This window comes from Dermochelys coriacea, chromosome 4, assembly GCF_009764565.3.
Source record: "Dermochelys coriacea isolate rDerCor1 chromosome 4, rDerCor1.pri.v4, whole genome shotgun sequence".
Classification (NCBI taxonomy): domain Eukaryota; kingdom Metazoa; phylum Chordata; order Testudines; family Dermochelyidae; genus Dermochelys; species Dermochelys coriacea.
Genome location: NC_050071.1, coordinates 16,937,892 through 16,950,445, shown reverse-complemented (window position 1 = coordinate 16,950,445; position 12,554 = coordinate 16,937,892). Strand labels below are relative to the sequence as shown.

Here is a 12,554-nt window from a genome sequence, read left to right as displayed (position 1 = left end):
TATCACAATCCCTTTCTTTGTTTGTTGGGCTGTGAAATATCCAATTTGAACCGGTATATATAAACCTCCCAGCTCTCTGGAGGTGCTTATCACCCAGAAGATTCACCTGAATCACCTCCCACCATTTTTGGTTCATGGAGGAATTGTGGTAACCCTCCCCCTGAAGCTGCATACAACCTCTGGTCCACAGTGATACATACATTTAATATAATATGGTCTCCAAAGGTATTGCATGGAGTTGCAACATCTATCACATAGACCACAGATTTTTATTGTAAAATTAGCAATAGCCCAGTAATATCATTTTGCCAAACTTTTATACCAGCTAAAATGCATCAAAAGATTTTATATTTGGATGATTAAGATACACAACATAAAAAATCTAATTCACTTGTGATAAATATTGAAAAAAAACCCCAACAACTTGGGGATAAAACCTTAAATGTGATACTAACAATATTCCACAAGGCCTTAAGATTATTATGTATGTTGCTTATCTGAAATATACTGCGGCAATACAGATCTAAGAGATTGTGTGATGTTGCTATGCACAGATAGGTTTCACCCAAGACTGGCTGCATTTCAGTGGTAAATGAAGTGAGTCCTGGGGGTGGCCCTCAGAGTGGTCACTAGGGGATCAATTGTGCCACAGAGGCACAGCTCTGTGTAGGGGAGCCACACTGTTCAAGGGGGAGCTCCAGGCAGGAATCGGAACCTCCTGCTATACATGGTAATGTTCTTGCTACTGTACTCCCCCACGTAGTCAGCCAGAGCTGATGGCTTGTGTGAAATGGGAAGGAGATGGGACCATGACCTCACCTCTTCACTCCAATTGCCTTTGCATTGTCATGTGCCTCAAGGGCACTAGGAAAGGGCAGTATTTGTGATCTGGGGAGTGCACTGGCTGTGATGGCACTCCACTACTTCCCAGGGGCATGGTGGTGCAGGGTCTCCTTCTGCTCGGCATCCCTGAAGTAGCCTAACCCAGAACAAAAGTCACCATCCCATTCTACTGGAAGATCAGTTTCACACATGGTAAAGATCTCTTCAAACTGATTTATTTCTCTTACAGCTAGAATAAAAGTTGGTAAACTGATGCTTGAGGGAAGAACCAATGAGCTGGTGTTTAGGTCTTTCTTCTGAGGATATGATCATAGATGACTACTTGGAGGTAGAGATCTGTCTCAATAGGTGTCCGAGTTGTGCTGTCTCCTGGGTAAGCCTGAGACACAGAATATTATAGTTAACCAAACTGTCAGGACAGACAAAATATAAACCATGAGAGTTACATGTATTTCCTCCTCGCTTCCCTGAAATATGGAACCTACCAACTCTGTTCAGGTTAGGTATGTGGTTTCTTAAATGCAGATTAATGTCTAAGAGCTAGTGAATAAATACCATGAACTTACCATCATTTCATAGAGGATGACTCTAGGTAAAAGAAAAGGCACACTTGTGCAATCAACTGATCAAACAGAGCCCAGTTGTAGAAAGCACACAGCATTGGATTAACTTTGCTCAGACTGAAACCAATGGTAAAACTCCTTTTGATTTCAGTGGCAGCAGATTTAGGCCAATGTTAAGTGCTTTTGAAAAATCTCTCTACTCGATTAGTGTTATAGAAAAACGCAAGACAGATGGACAGAAAGATAGTTGCTGGGGATGCATGTACACTATATTCTGCAACATACAAATACACAGTACATATTTCTGCAGTGTTTACATTTTTAAAAATTATAAATGAACAAAATATGTTACTTGGTGTAGCACTGTGAGTGCAAGTATCTTTCACGTAGAAATAAAATATCTGGTTATTTGTTACAGATGTTCTCCAGCTGCAGGACATTAGATCAATGGCCCACTTTCAATGCAACCAAACACATTTTTAGGTATGCATTTTTGACTGTCTAACAAACCAATGCACTCATTTTAAATTGTGTATAATTTGATATATTATACTGTTGCTATTCATATGCAACCATCTTTCATGGGAAGCACTTCAAAGAAACCATCATCCTAGCTCTGTTCTGTACAAACCCAAACAAATTATTGCCCAGCTTATTTCACGTTGGTTTTAAGAGGAACCAAAGCATGGGTGTGTTTGTCATATTCAATCTACAGTCCAAGCGCTCAGATGTAAAGTTTAAAAAAGGGCAATCAAGATCAGAAGAATATTGTCAAGTGATTTCAGAGGAACATTGTTTATAGGGTTACAAACCATTCCTCTTCCAACATGAAAGAAAATAATACATGCAGCAATTTAAATAGCCTTCAACTATGGCTCAAAATGCGGAAGTCCTGTGTAACTTTATTGTATATAGTATGTTTATTTTGTACAGATTTCAAAACACTTTACAAAGCTAGGTAACCATCACAGAACTAGATAAATAATAGCAAAGTCAGATAGAAAAGGGTGCAGACAAAGGAGAAAAGATGTTTTCAGCAGAGATTTGAAATGAGATGGAGAGTTAATGAGGCTGAGAAATACAGGAAAGATGGATGTTCTAGATGGTAGGCCCTGCAGAGAAGTGGGCTTTTGCATCAGCATTGGTGACACTGGGCCAAATTATACCCTCATTTATATCTGCACAAGCACATAGGTTGAAGCACATAGGGTTGCCTTGGTGTAACTGAGGGCAAAAGTTGACTCCAGACATGGAATGATAGAGAGGAGGCCAATGCTACTCTAGAAGAAGAGATGCAGGAAAAGAAGGGATAGACTAAGTCTAGGAGGTAGACTGGAACAAGTCAAAGGACAAATTTTAAAACAAAGAGGGTAATTTGGATGGTGCAAAGAACTGGCATCCAGCAGAACGGTATGGGCGGGGAGGAGTTTGTGAAGTCATGCTCCATTGTACATATGAAAAACTCAGACGGCTGTTCATGGACAGTATATGCTGCATCTTTGGGAACAGAAGTAGGAACTTCCATTTGTTCAATCAATTCTGCCAATTTCAATGTAACTGGATAAAAGTCAAAACCTCTGTTGATCATTTGCTCCTCCTCCTGACTTACCTCAATGACTGTATAACCCAATATCCCCAGGAGCACTATATTAAATTTTGAAAGCAAGTTTGTTCCCTTTCATCACTGGTCCAGGTTCAATGTCATTGCCCTGCTCAGATTTTCCATTGCCCTGCTCTTTATACCTAGCCATTTCCACCAGGGCCAAGTCAGTGTAAAACATGACTGTTCTGATTTGGTAGTTTTGGGCCTAAGGGTGTGAAGTGGTCCAACTCCCTTTGATGTTCAATGTCTAACACCTGTAGGCCCCTTTGAAAATCACAACCCTTAGTTTTTTGAATGTTCTAGCTGCTCAACATTGACATCACATTAACATAGGATTGGTGGTATTTTAATGTATCTACATCCAACAATGGCCCGTGAGTGATTTACACACACACACACACACTCCTCCATTTTATGTTTTCAACAATTGTTTGGCATAATTATTTTTAAGTAAAAAATAAGTTTTTTAGAATAAGGAAACCAATTCTGCTTCCACTGAAGTCAATGCCACAGCTCCTATTGACTTCAATGGGAGTAGGATCAGACCCATTATTAAAGAAAAAGCAGTCGCTAACATGTGCTTATGCCACATTTATTTATAGGCACAGAGTCTATAACATTGTTGATAAAATTCTCTTCACTTATTACAACAAATTTGCCTCTCAATTTCCCTGGTACATAGCCTTATGCAAACATCAATATTTTCCTGTGTTTGCTTCAATTGTAAACACTTCTGTGCTGGGACAAAGGAATTTTGCTATGCGCATGATACTAACTTATATCCACCAGAGGGAGCACATAGTGACAACTTTCTCGTGTGTGTGTGTGTGTGGGGGGGGACGAGGGGAGAGCGTATTAGATGTATTAGATGTTTAACCCTTACTCTGCCATAATAACCTCAACCTTCTTCAAGGCCAGTGTATTTTATGGGAGTTTCTTCCCATAGGAATTTTCAACCCTGATAACTCCCTCTTTACACTATTCACTTGGCCGGCAACATACTGTGTTTTGTATTTTCCGGGATGATCAGAATCTTTTACTGTCATCAGACTGTTTTTGCCTCTCTGGGAACATGAACAAAACATCCAGCCAAAGGATATTTAAAAAGTCCTAATTCTTTAAGCACAGAGTCACACGCTCTGATTCCATTGCATAGCAAAATAGACAAGTATACAGTTCTGATTTTGTCTTTATTTCTATGCTGCACACAATGCTCTGACAGGTGACATGAGCTACGTTTTGTATTAATCTGTAAAATGTGGACAAATCTGGAAGCATCTGGCTTTTAGATTTCACTCAGGCCCACTGGGCCAAATTTTTTCAACTTGGGTGCCTGAAGTCAGGCAGCAAAAATATCTGCAAAGCTACTAAAATGAGTGGCCTGATTTTCAGAGGTGCCTGGACAGTCTTTCAGCTTTTGATTTTTTTTAAAAAGGTGTGGGGTTGTGACCCACACTAGCCCTGCTCTCTGAGTGCTTCTGAAAAGGAATCCATTTTGTTTCAGTTCATTGAAGAAAAACTGCTGGCAAGGCATTAGGCTGTGATTCCAACTGACAGTTCACTCTGGATTTGGTGGCGGTGGATTGCCCAGTCAGGAGCTGGGATTTTATAACTGTTCTATGGCTCCGCCTTTGTTCTGCAGGAACTTCACATTTTTTTTATCCACTAGTCGGCACATTTCATAAAGGAAAATACAACTTTTAAGTAGGGTCAAATTTGGGCCTGTCAGCCAAGTGATACGCTGCTAACATTTTAACAAGGGCCTCCCCTCAACAATTTTCCACCTCTTCTGGAGATGCATGTGACGATCTCTGGATAAAATACCCCATTCCCTCCCCCCACTAAAATCCATCTGTCCCTTCCCCAATCCTGTATTCTTCCCAGACCCAAATCCATCAGTCCTTCCAATCCCTCCCACCTTCTGCACCAGCACCTCTCAATTCACTAAAAGAAAAGGAGGACTTGTGGCATCTTAGAGACTAACAAATTTATTTGAGCATAAGCTTTCGTGAGCTACAGCTCACTTCATCGGATGCATGATTCACCTTCCTCAGCACTTCACTTAGGCTCTTCTAGATGGCTTCCTTACTTGGAAGCAGGAGTGGGAGGAAGCAGGCTGTCCTGAGGCCTCCTCTGGAAGCAGTGGGGGCGGGCAGATCAGAGACCTGTCCTGAGGCATCTCTTGGCAGTGTCGGACTGGGTGGGTGGGCAGTAGGTCACCTTCGGTGGTAAATTGGGAATGGGTCCTCTTTGGTTCTTGAAGTGGACAGGTCTCTTCTGACAACTGGGGGTCTTCCAGAGCTGGTGTGTGGGAGCGTGAGGGAGTGGATCTCCCTGGCTGCTGTGTAGAGGAATAGAGTTCCAGGCTCCCTCCCAATACCAGCTCTTCAGACTCTGGCCTGGGGTTCGGGAAGCAGGCACCAGTGAGAGGACAGGTGGGCCACTGTAGCTGCACAGGTCCCACTTGATGCAGCAGCAGCTTGGTTTTCCTCATGTGCTACTGAAGTGCCTGACAGAGAGGGGAGAAGGCTGGGGTGGGGGTTGCCTGCTCCATGCTCCATGCAGATACAGGGGCATTTGTGGGAAAGACACAACTACCTCAGTAATAGAAACAGTGGGCCCCAGGCAGAAGGGGTTGAAAATTCTAGCGCACAGGGCAGGTTTTAGCATCCCTAGGCAAGCACAATCCATTTCTGCCCAGGATTATAGCACCACTACTCCAGGGCTGGCCGTAAGATTCTGGGGAGGGTAAAGGGATTCACAAAATCAAACGAATTGTCTCATTTACCATAAAAAGCATGTGCATGTGTGAGAGAAGCTTTAGGTCTTCTCCCCAGCAGTCTCCTGCTGCAGAAGTGGCACGGGCTGCATAGTCCTTTCAGTTTTAGCAAACAAACGGTTTATGTTTTCACTGCTGGCTTCACAAGGAAAAGATTCTAGAGACTTGCTGTTAAAAACAGAGTGAGCTGAGGTTATCCTTTATGGGACCTATAGGCCAGCTGTGTTAACGAGGGGATTGCATGCGTGTGAGCCTGAAATATAAGGTGCATATTGATAAATAATTAGTTTGTAACAGGACTTCAACAGATATGGAATCAAAGAGTCTTGCGTAAAGGAGACTCTGAATATTGAAAAAAGGGATTTACCTTGGGATCCACATTGACTATTTTCCTATCACATTTGTTCTTGAAGAGTAATCCACATGCATTTTCGGCAATCACTTGGTAATTTGGACTGGCATTTGAAGTGCTGACATTTCTATCCCAGTTGTAAAAGCTGTGAAAATATAAAACATAAATGCTACCACTTTAATTGATGTCATACTTTCAAATTAAGGGTCTGATTCAGACCACCTTACTGATGCAAAGGAGTTCCTTAGTCCACGAATAGCCCCACAGAAGTCAGTGAAATTCGCTGTAGAGTGAAGTGCTACTAAAAAGAGTAAGGCTGTCAGAATCTGCTTCTACATGTCTGTTCTGTTGCATTCAGTTGATTAAAAAAGAGCCTCTGGCAAACTAAAATTGGGCCCTGTGGATGCTAGCATAATATATTTAGTAGTACAGTACTGCCACTAAAAGATTCATGAACAGGGTTACCTATCGTAGGAAGCAGTGTTGGTTGAACACTACTACTGTGACAGAAACAGCTCCGCCAACCACCTGAAAGTGCTTAGACCACACTGTGGGAACTAATTACTTCCCCTTTGTATCTCATTGTAACTTGTTACTGAATGGTTGCTTTCTTGTTCTTCTATTAATGTAATTTTGGTAGAATTTTAGCTGCTGTACCGCTCCTTTTGGGCTATATACAGATCGGGTGCTGAGCATGCGTGTCCAAGAGGAAATTCATTAACACGATGAGAAGCTCCTTAAAAAACCTGCACATTTCAAGCCTGTGATTAGTTCTAGAGCCAGTATTCAAATAGGCTTATTATGCTTGCAGGCCTCTTTGTTACATGCCTTGTGTGTGTCAGTACTGAACTTCAAGCAAGCGAAAAATCACAATTCTAATGTGTCAAATACAAAATTAAAACAGAACAATTTGAGCAATCAATTAATCAGTCTTTGCTATATATATTTTGAGATTTCTGAATTCTAGCAGACTCATATCTCTTGTTTTCCTCCTTTTAATTTTAAGAAATAATTCTTTGGGCAAGTGACAATGAAACCAGTGAAGGATCTGCCAAGTTTCCTAACGTGTGGGATGTACCAAAATGGCTGAGAGATTCCAGCCCTGCTTCTGCATTTCTTAACAGTGCTGATTTTATATTAATTGTTGGCGGAGTAGTGGTGCAGCATGCTGTGTTAGGGAAATCTAAAGAGAAGAATGTGAGACAGATTTATTTCTCATCAACTAGATCTAGCCTGAGCAGATACTCACCTTGGAGATAGGCAGCGTAGGAAAAAAGGCCCACCCAGATAATGGAATGACTAGCACAGGCACTGAAACCCACTTTGTGTTCTCTTTGTACCCGGCACTTACACAGTATCCTCAATCTAAGGATCTCAGAGTGCACCGCAGATATTTATTAAGCCTCATCACGCCTTTGTGAGATAGTTAAGACAAGTATTATTAGAGCTAGTTAAAAGAAGGGGGAACTGAAGTACAGAGAATTCAGCGATCTGCCCAGGTTACACAAGTCAAGGGCAGACGTTTGAACAGAACCCAGGAGTCTAGAAGCCCAGTCCTAACCAGTAGAGGGAACTCTGTATCATTGGATGGAGTCCTGTAACTGTCTCACACTAGTTGTAGACTGTGTCAAGGCTCTTCAGCTGTGACAATCCTGGTGAAAGCCATAAGCTGGATTTTGGTCCCCACTTGCATTGGAATCTGGCTGCTAACCTATTCCAGGGGGTGAAACTCACCACAGTGAAGAGGACCTTGCTCAAGGCCTGATGCTCTCTACAAGTTCATTACACAAGTTTAGGTGAGGCTTCAGTGGTGTATAGGGTCCTCAGTGCACTGGGGTAAGATTCACCCATAATGCACCAAATGTCTGACACTGCCATGAAAGTGATATTTCCACAGAGACTGCCAATCACCTGCTGACCAAAAGAAACGGTGACAGACACCAGCTGGGTATGGGCTTTGTGGCCCAGACTTAGCACTGACCACTTAAATCAGAAACAAAAGTAAAAAGCAAAGCAAAGCGAAGCAAAACAACAACAGTGTAAAAAGGACTTGTGCCTGTTCTAGCTCCACTCCCATCCTATGGGGTTATATTATACTATAATGGGTTATTTTCCTCAAAACAAGGATCAGTTCCTTGATTCAGTTCTCTAGTATTCCCTCCCTACCACACATATACCAAGATCAAACTATTCCCCATAGCAGATTGGGAATTCAGTCAAAAGCTAATTATAAACAATGATGGCTTGACAGCTTTTTCCAGTTTGTGGTTCTATGAATTTGCAATGTGAGCTATCCAGCTTCACTTCCCCTCCTTATAATTTAACTACCGACTTTTTACAGTTTGGCAGCAAAAAAAGGGGTGCTGATGGGGGAGATGTAGGATAATGAAGGACAACAGAAATGGAAATCAAAACCAAAACACTCACCGTTACCCTGAACTAAATGACATCCTCATGATTTGTGCCCTCCAGTAGTATCATAGTAGTAATCATTTTAATTGGGGGAAAATTGGCATTCTTCACTTGCTTGCCAAATATGATGAAGTATCAACGTATTTAGATTGGATTTGGCCTGTCAGTCCTTTCATAGCTTTCTGGAGCAAGTGAGGTCAACGTCTCAGTAGGACACGACACTGTGTAACAGAGCACATATGTCTGACTCCATGCCAACCACTGTTTCCTAATAAGGTGCATGTCTAAGGCCCCTGGTTAGACAGGAACATGCTACTTTTTTCAAGTAAATCAGTTTAAGATGTTGGGTTTTGGCTTTCTTTTTAAACTTTAAGCAGCTTTGATTGAAATAAGCACATCTGCCAAATGATTGCCATGTTACAGTGTGATTTGTAATGGTGCTTTGGAAAACCAAGGCAGTTCAATTTGCTAAGCAGCTACTGTGCAGTGTAACTGTTTTTCATGAAGGTTTTTGCTTTGGTCACTGTTGGTATATTGTTATCATAAGAACATAAGACGGCCATACTGGGTCAGGCCAAAGGTCCATCTAGCCCCATATCCTGTCTGCCGACAGTGGCCAATGCCAGGTGCCCCAGAGGGATTGAACAGAACAGGTCATCATCAAGGGATCCATCCCCAGTCGCCCATTCCCTGCTTCTGGCAAACAGAGGCTAGGGACACCATCCCTGCCCATCCTGGCTAATAGCCATTGATGGACCTGCCCTCCATGAATTTATCTAGTTCTTTTCTGAACCCTGTTATAGTCTTGGCCTTCACAACATCCTCAGATAAAGAGTTCCACAGGTTGACTGTGCGTTGCATGAAGAAATATTTCCTTTTGTTTGTTTTAAACCTGCCGCCTATTAATTTCATGTGGTGACCCCTAGTTCTTGTGTTATGAGAAGGAGTAAATAACACGTCCCTGTCTACTTTCTCCACACCAGTCATGGTTTTATAGACCTCTGTCATATCCCCCTGTAGCCATCTCTTTTCCAAGCTGAATAGTCCCAGTCTTATTAATCTCTCCTCATACAGAAGCCGTTCTATACCCCTAATCATTTTTGTTGCCCTTTTCTAATTCCAATATATCTTTTTTGAGATGGGGCAACCACATCTGCATGCAGTATTTAAATTGTGGACATACTATGTATTTATATAAAGGCAATATGATATTTTCTGTCTTATTATCCCTTTCTTAATGATGCCCAACATTCTGTTCGCTTTTTTGACTGCTGCAGCACTTTGAGCGGATGTTTTCAGAGAATTATCTACAATGACTCCAAGATCTCTTTCTTGAGTGGTAACAACTAATTCAGACCCCATCATTTTATATGTATAGTTGGGATTACGTTTTCCAATGTAAATTACTTTGCATTTATCAACATTGAATGTCATCTGCCATTTTGTTGCCCAGTCATCTCGTTTTGAGAGATCCTTTTGTAGTTCTTCACAGTCTGCCTCAAGTATCTTGAGTAGTTTAGTATCATTTGCAAATTTTGCCACCTCACTGTTTACCCCTTTTCCCAGATCATTTATGAATATGTTGAATAGGATTGGAGGAAGAAAAATACATGTTCAAAGTTAGCTAAAAAGATATGGCCTGATTCTCCTCTCAATCCGATGTAAATCAGGAGCAATTCCATTGAAGTTAGTGTGTTGCACTGGTGTAAATGAAAATCTGGCTCACAGGGTCAAATTATGCCTGGATCTCATTGGGTGGTGGGACAGGGTAACAGGAGTCTTTCCCCTCTCTCAGTGCACCTGCAAAATAGGCAGCTATGGAGCTGAATTCTGATACCTTTCATCACCAAGTCTAATAACGTACTCATGACTGGTCCCATTTAAATCAATGGGATTGCTTGTGGAGGGAGGGGGTGATGAAGGGTCTCAGAAGCTCGTCTATAATTTGACTCCTCACTGTGCTCGGGATTGCAAAAAGCGAGAGGGTTTCTAGCACTGCAAGCAGAGCCAACCTTTGAAAACATTTCAGCTTTGCCTTTGATAACAAGATAACATTACCATGGTGTTAGTTGTATCCCTGTACTAGCATGACTGGAGCCATAATGTTATTTAGTCACAAAGGCATTTGAAACGTTTTCAAGGATGATCACTGTATCAGCCCAGAGGAGGTATGCTTGAGTAGGGCAGGGATGCAGCCATGGTTCCACCTGCCTGCTAAAAGCTGGACAGCTCCTGCAGGGTTGCTCCAGGGCAGTACAGATCAGACCTTTTTAAAGGTGTTGCCAGAATCTCTTCTCTGTATTTTCCTCAGCAACCCTGGAAACATAATCAGGGAAATCCTTGCTCCATTAAGTTCAATGGCTCTAGGATTTCACTCAATATCTCCCTCCATCACTACTGGAATGCTATACGTGCATTTTAGCCCATCACTTTAGGAGATCACAGAGCCACTGTGTGGCCCACAAGCACACAGAGTAACACAACTCCATCAGAAATACGTCCATACTAATCAGCAATGGCACGTGTTTTAAACATGTCCTGCCGCTATGCTAACTCCAAAGGAGCTGTCAGATGTATCTATCCTTTGCTTTGTCACTTTAAAAATCCCTAGATTTGTTTTTACTTAATAGGCACTCTAGAAAGTTGCTAGATACACATTACATGAAAGCTCTGAAAACATCCGTCTACTCTGTCCCACCTAGATCATCCAGGGCAGGTTTCCATTCACTTTGAATAATAAAAGGAAATGATCAAGCACACAAATCTAGATAGAGAGCCAAAATCCTGCCCCAGCACCAGCAAATCAGGGCAGCGAGGATCAGCAGACATGCTGGCAGGTGTGTCCTCTGTAAACAAATGGTAAAGATAAATGCCAATATATCTTTATTAAGTGATGGGACGTGTCCAGTGGGGTGCCACAGAGATTGGCTTTAGGCTTGAATTTATCTAACATCTGAAGTAGCGAGCCGGAGCAGTTCTAAGATCAAAGGGTTTGCAGAGATCCTGTTGGTGATGTAACCCTTTGATCCTACCCACTCCACGCTCCACTGATGCCTGATCCCCCCCAAGTCACATGCTGCTCCACCTCCCCTCTTGGTTCTGCCTCTTAGATTGCCCCTTTTCACCTGCACCAAGTAACAAGAGGGAGGGCCTAATTTTTAATGACAAGGAGAACCTGCAGCTGCCATTGACCTGATTTGAAGCTATGTGTGTGCTCAGCATGTCTGAGAATCAGGCTTGGATTGTTTACGGTTGTACATGGGCATATTACTAGGAGTACAGGGATGAAATTGAGCAGAGGTAAATTTGTAAAGGTTGTACTGTGAGGGGGAGGAAGCTGATGAAAAACTGAGCCACTTCATGTTTTTTAAACTCTAAAATATTCTCAGATAGTTTTCTGTAAGACACGTAGCAGGTAGAGACTATTAGATGCTGTGATGTGATACAGGAGTCTGATTGGCACTTGTTTGGGATGACCTATGTAACTCACTTGTGGTTTCACTACTCATGAATTATGAAGCTTCTTCCAACACATGCTGATAAAACCTTTATATGACAACCATGCCTGGATCTGTATATTTATAGATATTGGATCAGATTCTCCCACTCCACCTCAGAGATACCTACACCAGTTCAAAGTGGGTGCAAAGTGCTGTCCACTGTCAGAGACCAGATACTTGACTAGATGGCCCACAGGCAGGGCCGACTCTAGGCACCAGCAAAAAAAGCAGGTGCTTGGGGCGGCACATTTCTAGGAGCAGGATTATGGCGCCAGCCATGCCACCCCTAGAAATGTGCCCCTGCCGCCCCAGCTCACCTCCGCTCCGCCTGCTCCCCTGAGCGTGCTGCCGCCGCTCCGCTTCTCCCCCCTCCCTCCCAGGCTTGCTGCACACCGAACAGCTGTTTCACGCGGCAAGCCTGGGAGGGAGGGAGGAGAAGCCGAGCGGCAGTGCACTTGGGGGAGGTAGCGGTGGTGGAGCGGAGGCAAGCTGGGGTGAGGAG

At 42.7% G+C, this 12,554-nt stretch overlaps 1 protein-coding gene across 4 annotated transcripts in view; it reads right to left on the bottom strand.

The window, feature by feature from the left end:
- Positions 1–250: 250 nt before the first annotated feature.
- CFAP299 (cilia and flagella associated protein 299) overlaps positions 251–12,554 on the bottom strand; it is a 398,009-nt gene continuing 385,705 nt past the window's right edge. For all 4 annotated transcript variants that reach the window (XM_043513216.1, XM_043513215.1, XM_038401014.2 and 1 more), the window contains 2 exons: positions 6,156–6,285; positions 251–1,222 (listed from right to left, as the gene is read on the bottom strand). In XM_043513216.1, coding sequence (XP_043369151.1) covers positions 1,127–1,222; positions 6,156–6,285 — 226 coding nt within the window. In that variant the 3' untranslated portion in view covers positions 251–1,126. The remainder of the gene's footprint in view (positions 1,223–6,155; positions 6,286–12,554) is intronic.